Source organism: Tiliqua scincoides, chromosome 3, assembly GCF_035046505.1.
Source record: "Tiliqua scincoides isolate rTilSci1 chromosome 3, rTilSci1.hap2, whole genome shotgun sequence".
In the NCBI taxonomy this organism is placed as follows: domain Eukaryota; kingdom Metazoa; phylum Chordata; class Lepidosauria; order Squamata; family Scincidae; genus Tiliqua; species Tiliqua scincoides.
The window spans coordinates 187,965,065-187,974,380 of record NC_089823.1 but is presented as its reverse complement, the minus strand read 5'-3'; the positions used below and the strand labels follow the sequence as shown (position 1 = coordinate 187,974,380).

Genomic DNA, 9,316 nt, shown 5'->3' with positions numbered 1-9,316 from the left:
CTGCCTTACGAGTAGGCAGCTGAACTCTTGGTCCAGAAACAAACGCTATCCTGGGCTCAGTTAATGAGTAATTTCCAATTTTGACCCAGTTTTCTGGGACTTGCATTTTAACTGTATCACTGATGGAGGCGTACCCGAATATAGTATGCCTATATTGCATGAAAAAGTACAGTTTATGGCACGTACTTCTCACAGCTACTGTCCTTGGAACAGGTTTCAAGCATATTTTATTCTGCAATTATGGCCTCTTGCTCTCATCACTTGTTAGCAAAGCAATACAACATACTGGTCACAGTGCTTCTCAACATTTTAAACACCTTCATTAAAGCTTATTATGAAACCTCATGGTTTATTCCTTTGCAGAACCACAACAGCAGCAACAACTTGCACTGCTGATTTGTAATTTAATGTAGTTTAATAATGGAATAAGGTTAATGACAAACAGGTGATTCAAAACAAAAGGTGTAATACTTTCGCCTTCTATACATAAATGGCACAGAATGGTATGGGATATGCTATGACCCAAGAAACTAAATATACAGCTTGTTTGAATGAAGAAGCCCTCCCTGAGGGGTGGTTCAGAGGAGAGATGTGCTTTAACTTAACAGCCTGAACTCATGAAATAGGGTGACATGCTAAATCATCAGAACCATTTGCCAACAAGACACAACACAAATGGAACAGACCTTCAAATACTCACAGTTGGAATGGAGGTAAAACCACAGCCACAATAAGGCTCCTACAGAAGGCTGCTACTGCATCTTTTGTCCAGGGCCCAACACTTCAACTACTAGGACATCATAGCAAAGACTGGTGTGGCTCCCAATGAACCCTAGACTTATAAATTGTTCCTACATAGAGCCCAGGATATTACTAACAGTAAGGCTAGGAAAGGTGGCACCCTCAAATTTTCCCTTCGACAGGTAGTTTGGGGGTGTTTTTTGTCTCTAGGAGCTCTCTCCCAAGGCCACACAGAAAAAAATCATCAAAGTATACCCCCCCTTTCCTGATCAAGAGCAGTAAAGGCCATCAGTGCAGGGGTCTCCTGCCAGTGCAGATGAATTCAAGGCCAAAGATTATCACATGATATTCAAACTGGTTTTAGACACTCCTGGAACACATGCGCCACATGCCAGGGATATAAATAATATAAGCTTTGGAATCTCAGCAGGACCACTATCTGACAAATGAAAAATATGTGGCATAATAGCATTTTAAAAAACCATGAAATACAAAGACCAGAAGCAGAACCATACTAGAATGAGGTTAGAGATCAAACTGTTTATAAAAAAGCCAACTTGTGCTTAAGAGGGGTGGGTTCAGACCTGGAAGTATTGCCATTTCCATGCATACAGTATTAGATACTGGGATATATCTTTCTCCCCAAAACTGAAAGTCAAATTTTGGGAATCCTGTGATGAACCGATACTGGGTCATGGGATTGCTTCAGATCCAATGGCAACCATTCCAAACCATCCCTGGGTGGTAGTTTAAATGAAATATACCAGTAGGAGACAAAGGATGCACAAGCAGCCCCTTACTCTCATGTTCTACAGCCAGAGCAATGCTGTTAAGATCTGGGCCTGGCCCTACCTTGCCCAATGCACACTTCTTTACGTACAGAATAGGTCTGAAAATATGAACCGATCTAAGAAGAAAGGGTTTCTGACTAGTGTTAATTTTGTTGTCACCCCACCCCATGCCTCAGGACTCTGGTGTAGGAATCTTTCTGCCAATCACTGCTACTGCCATGCTTGCATCGAGGTGCATTCAAGCTTCTTTTCTATTCTTCCTCTTCCTCCTCTTCTTCCTCCTCCTCCTCCTCCTCTTCTTCATCATCGTCCTCATCATGGCAATGTGTGATCTCTTGGGGAGTTTGAGGGAAAAGGTTGGGTGGTTTAATCTCGCTCACAGATCGGGTCAGCTGATGGCGCTTGTCAGATTCTTTGAACTCCACTGAAGTGCGGTTCCGTGTGGCCATGGGTGACTCTGTCTCATTGATGTCCACATGGGTGTGCTCCACTGTTGACTCGTGTGGCATCTGCATAGAGACAAGATGAAGGATCCCTCAATCACAGCAGAAGCACACATACAGATGCCAACATGTACAGGCATGGAACTGTTATCACATATACCACAGAGTGTTCAGACATAATAAAATGGAGGTTACAAGAAAAGGAGGTAAAGGTCTCTTTCAGTGAAGGTTTACTACTTTCTTGCAGATGAATAACTGGAATTTCATATAAATAAAAAACTGACCTATCACTGACAAAGCCTAATCCAACTTACTGCAGGCAGTACTGATGTCACAGCATGTTTGGCTTCCCCTCAGAGTGCCAATGACTTGAATACAATGCTTAATGAGTCACTCTAAGTCACAGACTTGACAAATTCACACAATCAAAAAAAAATTTCCTAGGGTTTATAAATCATAGTGTGTGCACTGATTACTGCTGGGGACTTCAGAGGGCACAGAAGACAGTTAAAGGAGGGTACGAGGGTTGCAGGGACACTGAATTTATTACAAGTGAAAGGCAGATGGAATGGGCAAGCTCTTTCAAACTAGTTTTTAAAAAAATCACCTGCAAGCCTTCTCTTCCACTATCAAGAAAGACTAATAAGTGCTCAGTGTTTAGAAAAGAGAACAAGGTCAGGGAAGGATCATTAGAAAAGGTATTGAGAACAAAATGGCTAATAATATAATGCCGTTGTACAAATTGATGGTAAGGCCACACCTGGAGTATTGTGTCCAGTTCTGGTCGCCACATCTCAAAAAAGACAGTGGAAATGGAAAAGGTGCAAAACAGAGCAACTAAGGTGATTACTAGGCTGGAGCACCTTCCTTATGAGGAAAGGCTACGGCGTTTGGGCCTCTTCAGCCTAGAAAAGAAACGCCTGAGGGGGAACATGATTGAGACATATAAAATTATACATGGGAAGGATAAAGTGGATAGAGAGATGCTCTTTACAGTCTCACATAACACCAGAACCAGGGGACATCCACAAAAATTCAGTGTGGGGAGGGTTAGGACAGAAAAAAAGAAAATATTTCTTTACTCAGTGTGTGGTCGGTCTGGGAACTCCTTGCCACAGGATGCGGTGACGGCATCTGGCCTGGATGCCTTTAAAAGGGGATTGGACAAGTTTCTGGAGGAAAAATCCATTACAGGTTACAAGCCATGATGTGTGTGTGCAACCTCCTGATTTTAGAAATGGGCTATATCAGAATGCCAGATGCAAGGGAGGGCACCAGGATGCAGGTCTCTTGTTATCTGGTGTGCTCCCTGGGGCATTTGGTGGGCCACTGTGAGATACAGGAAACTGGACTAGATGGGCCTATGGCCTGATCCAGTGGGGCTGTTCTTATGTTCTTAAGGAGGCTGCCACTTTCATTACTGTACTGTTCTGCACTACTGTTTAAATTTATAATTTTACAATATGCCAGATGCTACATTCTACAAACTTTAAAGGGTTTCAACATTTCTAATGCCACCTACCATAATATAAGCATACTTTTTTTTCTGGTCAGAGAGTTTCTTGTTTTATGCCCTGAAGTAATGCTGGCTTGGGCAAGTCTCCAATAGTAATCCTATTCAGAAAGTACATACATAGCTTTTTCTGTCTGGAGCAGCTCCACGGGTTTTAACTCACCAACACATGGGCAGCTCTGAAGAGGTAACTGAAGGGATAATACAAGAGGTTGATGAAAGATGCTGCATAGAGGTCTGCATAACGCATCACCTGGCTGGCAAAGAGAGTCTGTCGGGAGCCACTTCGGAACAGGCTTCCCATCATCCCATAGCACATGTCCATGTCGTGAGTCACTTTCTACAATCAGAGAGCATTAATTATTTAAGGAATTTTTAATCTGCATCTCAAAAAACAAAGCCACTCACAAATTAAGAACACATACACACTCAAATATAAAAAGAAATATCAAAACCATGTTAGAGACACACTTGCCATGATCCTATAATTTATATGGAGTTCCTCCACTCACTTCAGTGGTGGAGGGCAGGGACCAGAAATCCAACCAGAGTTAAATAAAAATATTTTTATTTATCTCTGTGTAGGCCTTTTGGCCACCTGTGGGGTCTCCGATGTTTGGAGCAAAAAGGAATTCCTTTCACCATTACCTTAATACGTCTCTGAATGGAACTGATGTCAGGGCGCTCATTGCTGCTACTGTCCAAATGCCTGGTGGAAGAGAAAAAATCATTATAGCAGAGCAAGACTAATGAAGAGATGGTTTGGGGGAAGAAAATGCTTCTTCAGAAAGGGTGGTTTTGCTAGGCAGCATTTGTGCCAGCAGAAAGGTAACATAGGCCTACAAAATTGAGGGTCAGAAAAGTTTTTCCTAAACTTTATGGTGGTTTGATATGAATTTGGGGTGCTCATTCCAAAAATTGCATCCATTTTGCCCTATCATGTCTAGTTTTGGAGATATAGTATAGCCTCATTAGTGAATGGCTCAAGCAGCTTCCTCATGAGGAAGCCATGGTGTAGGCTTCCTCATGAGGAAGCTGCTTGAACCATTCACTAAAGAGGCTATGCCGTGTCTCCAAAACTAGACGTGATAGGGCAAAACGGATGCCATTTTTGGAATCAGCACCCCAAATATACCCAGGAAATGGTGTAACATGTAAGGAAGCAAAATATGTGTTGGCCTGTGTAATCTCTTCCACTAGCCTAAGGTATGTTAATTTGAAATGCTTTGAGATGCATTGCAGATGCAGACATGCATTTGACATGACTCAGTAAAATGAAAGGACTCTAGCTACTAAATCTTAAGTAGCGGTATGGGTTATATGCTGGAAGATTCATCAACTACTTACTTGTACAGTTCTGCCAAGAAGATGTCTAGACTTTGAAGTTCCTCAAAAAGAGCTGAAGAGGGGAAATCAAACAGATGCAATATATTAACTATGGAAATCAAGGGAACAGTCTGTCTGGCATGCCTTCATTTTCTGTCTGGCCACCATGGTGAGAGAGCCCAATAGACATACACTCAGAATTCACTTGCTACCTGAGACTGGCAGGAATAATTCTGCTGGTTTATGACAGAATTCTGCAATCTCTACCACATACAGGTGGTGCCTTGGCATCCATGGGGGTTCCATTCCCAGAACCCCCGCAGATGCCAAAACCTGTGAACAAACAAATCCATGGGTCAGGGCATTCAGTCTTCAGAACGTGACTGGGGCTGTGTTCCGGTTGTGTCCAGAGGGTGTTCTGAGGCCGCAGGAGGCCATGCGCTGCCTTCCCGGCCCTCAGAAGGCCTTCTATGACATCTGGAGGGTCATAAAATAACACTTCCAGTTTTTCCAGAGAACAGATGCGACCAGATCACAGCTACAGTCACATTTTGGAGGGTACAGAGGGAGCCCAGAAAGTTGGGGGGACCCCAGATGAGTCAGATCTGTGGATTAAAAATTAAATTTTAATCTGTGGATTAAAAATTAAAAAGGTCCGACTTGTATACATTAACAAATTTAATAACCTAGGTGAATAGAATTTGCAGATACAACTGTTTATTTTCACTTTGTGAATGGCAGGAGTCATCACATGATTAAAAAGATAATCTTCTATCCCTTAGTGAAACCATCACCACCACCAATTTCCAAGTTCAGTGTAGAAGAGGAAAGAGGGCTCCCCTTGGTAGAAGGATCTAGCATCTCTGGGAATCTATTTCAGACTCTAGAGTTAAAGCTGCAAAACTCCACCACACACATGTGAAGTGGAGCTGAAAATTTTGCCATCACTCCAACGTAACTATGCTGACTGGCAATGCCAGCAAAAATAGTGACATGACTAGCAGAATGAGCCAGTACTCCCAGAAACAGCCTTGACCCACAGTGGTAAAAACAAAATATATAAAGAGAGGACACTTTCTGAGGACACATATTCTGAGGCACATAAACAAAGCAAATTATTGGAGCACAAAGCAAGTTGCCTCCCAGCTGCCCTACACCAAGTGGAACTGCAATGACTAAAAATGAGAGGTTTGGATTACACAGCTTGTTACTCACAACTTTTATCTGTCCAAACATGAAGCTCTTGTGCCAACTCTGGAATCACTAAGAAGGTCCTCCAACCCTGACGTTTTTTGGACTTCAGGATATCTCCAAAGATATGATCGCCTATGTATAAGATGTCTTTGCCCTTGGCCCCCAAAAGGTCACAGATTGTGTCAGAGGAGCCTGAGAAAGAAGGAGTTATAATATGTGAAGAAATTGTTTCAGGATAGAGGCCTGCAGTATAAATGCAGTATAGAGGCCTGCTCTCTGTAAAATTCATGCGCTACATATGCAAGACTGCAATATTTGTAGACCTGTATTTAATATCATAGTACAAACTATAGATGGCCCATAAATGCACTTCTATCCTGCTCTTACCCCAAAGAGCAAAGAGCTTATATATAGTTCCACACAGTCTGTATTCAGGCAGATTATAGAAACAGACCAATTTGGTTTTTGCAGTAGAATTACATGATGTGCCTTCAGACAATTTTCTGGGCCACGTATGTACTGCCCCTTTAAAACATATGCATGCACTAAAACAACAGAATCTTACTTCTGTGGTCAGTTGTCTCAATACATACACAAATAATTCCGATGTGATGCACAGCACGTGCATTTTTATGTCTCAAATGTCTCATTTGAGTCTTGAGTCTCAAGTGGCTCTCGCACCAACTCAACAATATTATCTCATGAGTGACCTCTGCTGTTGAGAAGCGAGTCCCTGAAAGTATATGAGTGGACTAGGCCAGGTCCTAGGAGAGGGGAGTAAAGGGGGTAATTTGTACCAGGCCCAGGGTCAAAAGGGGGGCCCAGGAGCCAAAGGAGGGGGCCCAGAAAGTTCTTGGGATCTTACATTTTCCTATCTAATCAGACTTGTTGCCCGCATGGGATGCTAGCAACACTACCACAATAGGGGATGCTGGGGACACTACTGATGCCACGTGGGTTGGTAGACCTGGGCTTTCCAGCTCTCTCTACCCTCCCCCCACCTGTTTCACCCCTCCCTGACCCTATTCTGCATGCCTGTCACCACCCTCCCCTGCTCTGTTTCACCCCTCACCCTTTGCAAAGAGGCCCAAAAGAAACTTTGTATCCCCTGATAAAATTCTTCTCAGAGGACCTAGACTAGGCAAAGGGATTCTTGGCCATTGCCATTTCTTATTTGGCAAAATGTTCTGTCACAGCATTCCACTCCCTTGTTCATTCCTCTCAGAATCCTCAGATCTGATGCTAAAATACAACTGAACAAGGTTGAAACCTCAAAAGTCTTAAAATAAGCTAGAGTAAGAACTGCACCCTGTTGCTGGGAAAAGATGCACCTACCCAGATATGCGCAAAAAAAAAAAGGTTCAGAGGACAGGGACTCCTTTCTCCATAGGTCATTGGTGAAGTTCAATCGCCAGGTTATGGCAGAGAGAAAATCTAACTCTCATATGCCGATACAGAATGAATTGTCACACTTCCATTTTACCTCCAGAGTAGACAATGCCATGTTGCAGGGGGCCAGTATAAGTACCAATTTTCAGTTTGCCAGTAACCTGAACAATAAAAAAACTAATTTCAGTAAAACATTTTCATTTGCAATAATCCTTTGATAAATTAAGGCGAAAGTAAAAAGACTCTTACATAACACGGAAGCAAAAGCACAGCTAGAGTTTACCCTTCCTTCCCCACCTCACAACATGATATTTTTCTTGGTAAAATGGTCCAATATGAAATGACCTTTTAAGATCCTCTACAAATGGTTGCAATCTCATAGTAGCTCATAGCATCAGATAGCAAGGTTCCAATAGGTGTGCAAAAGAAAAATTCGCGCCCACTCAGTTGCAACAGCCAACACCACACCTATACTGGGAAATGTCCCTGACCACTTTTTGAATCCATCTGTGCCATGTAAAAGTAGTTAATTTCACATTCCCCTCCCAATCCCTCTGTGTAGCCTCCATTAAGATGCTACCGAGGGCAACCTAAGCATTTGCTTCCATATGTTACATGTAGTAAGTTGCTGTGACAATTGCCTAGCAAGCAGTGTGGATGGAGCCAGCTGATTCTACCCACTTGGCCAGGTCTAAGAAATCAGAATTTAGTTGCAACAGAACATATTTACTGATAGCTCAGTTACGGCAAAACCACAGGAGTGAGGCTTCCAACAAAGACCAGTCGCAGGAAGGAAAAGGGGAGGTAACATGGCTCACATTGGAGCCACAGTAAAATGATCAGTTGAGGAGCAGTTGCAACATAATTTAAGTGAATGATAGAGTTTCTAGGCTCTCTATAATTGCAGTGTCAATGCTATTCATAGTTTAGTTCCAGGCAGTCCATCTAGTTGAAATAATTTTTTTTAAAAAAAAATGCCTTATTTTACTTTGGCGGCTACAGCTTCTCCTTTCACTTTTTCTCTGTGTCCGATAAACCAAAATTAGCTATAACACATTTAGGTTTAAGTATTCAATGGACTTCAGTGAGGAGACTTGCACTAGGAATCCAACATCATAAGAACATAAGAACATAAGAACAGCCCCACTGGATCAGGCCATAGGCCCATCTAGTCCAGCTTCCTGTATCTCACAGCGGCCCACCAAATGCCCCAGGGAGCACACCAGATAACAAGAGACCTCGTCCTGGTGCTCTCCCCTACATCTGGCATTCTGACTTAACCCATTCCTAAAATCAGGAGGTTGCGCATACACATCATGGCTTGTACCCCATAATGGATTTTTCCTCCAGAAACTCGTCCAATCCCCTTTTAAAGGCGTCTAGGCTAGACGCCAGCACCACATCCTGTGGCAAGGAGTTCCACAGACCGACCACGCGCTGAGTAAAGAAATATTTTCTTTTGTCTGTCCTAACCCGCCCAACACTCAATTTTAGTGGATGTCCCCTGGTTCTGGTATTATGTGAGAGTGTAAAGAGCATCTCCCTATCCACTCTGTCCATCCCCTGCATAATTTTGTATGTCTCAATCATGTCCCCCCTCAAGCGTCTCTTTTCTAGGCTGAAGAGGCCCAAACGCCGTAGCCTTTCCTCATAAGGAAGGTGCCCCAGCCCCGTAATCAGCTTAGTCGCTCTCTTTTGCACCTTTTCCATTTCCACTATGTCTTTTTTGAGATGCGGCGACCAGAACTGGACACAATACTCCAGGTGTGGCCTTACCATCGATTTGTACAACGGCATTATAATATTAGCCGTTTTGTTCTCAATACCCTTCCTAATGATCCCAAGCATAGAATTGGCCTTCTTCACTGCCGCCGCACATTGGGTCGACACTTTCATCGACCTGTCCACCACCACCCCAA

At 43.1% G+C, this 9,316-nt stretch overlaps 1 protein-coding gene across 2 annotated transcripts in view; it reads right to left on the bottom strand.

Moving 5' to 3' along the window:
- Window positions 1-204: 204 nt before the first annotated feature.
- Window positions 205-9,316, bottom strand: part of NT5C2 (5'-nucleotidase, cytosolic II) — an 89,223-nt gene continuing 80,111 nt past the window's right edge. For both annotated transcript variants that reach the window (XM_066619467.1, XM_066619468.1), the window contains 6 exons: window positions 7,492-7,558; window positions 6,030-6,200; window positions 4,836-4,887; window positions 4,137-4,197; window positions 3,652-3,828; window positions 205-2,041 (listed from right to left, as the gene is read on the bottom strand). In XM_066619467.1, the coding sequence (XP_066475564.1) occupies window positions 1,784-2,041; window positions 3,652-3,828; window positions 4,137-4,197; window positions 4,836-4,887; window positions 6,030-6,200; window positions 7,492-7,558 (786 nt within the window). In that variant the 3' untranslated portion in view covers window positions 205-1,783. The remainder of the gene's footprint in view (window positions 2,042-3,651; window positions 3,829-4,136; window positions 4,198-4,835; window positions 4,888-6,029; window positions 6,201-7,491; window positions 7,559-9,316) is intronic.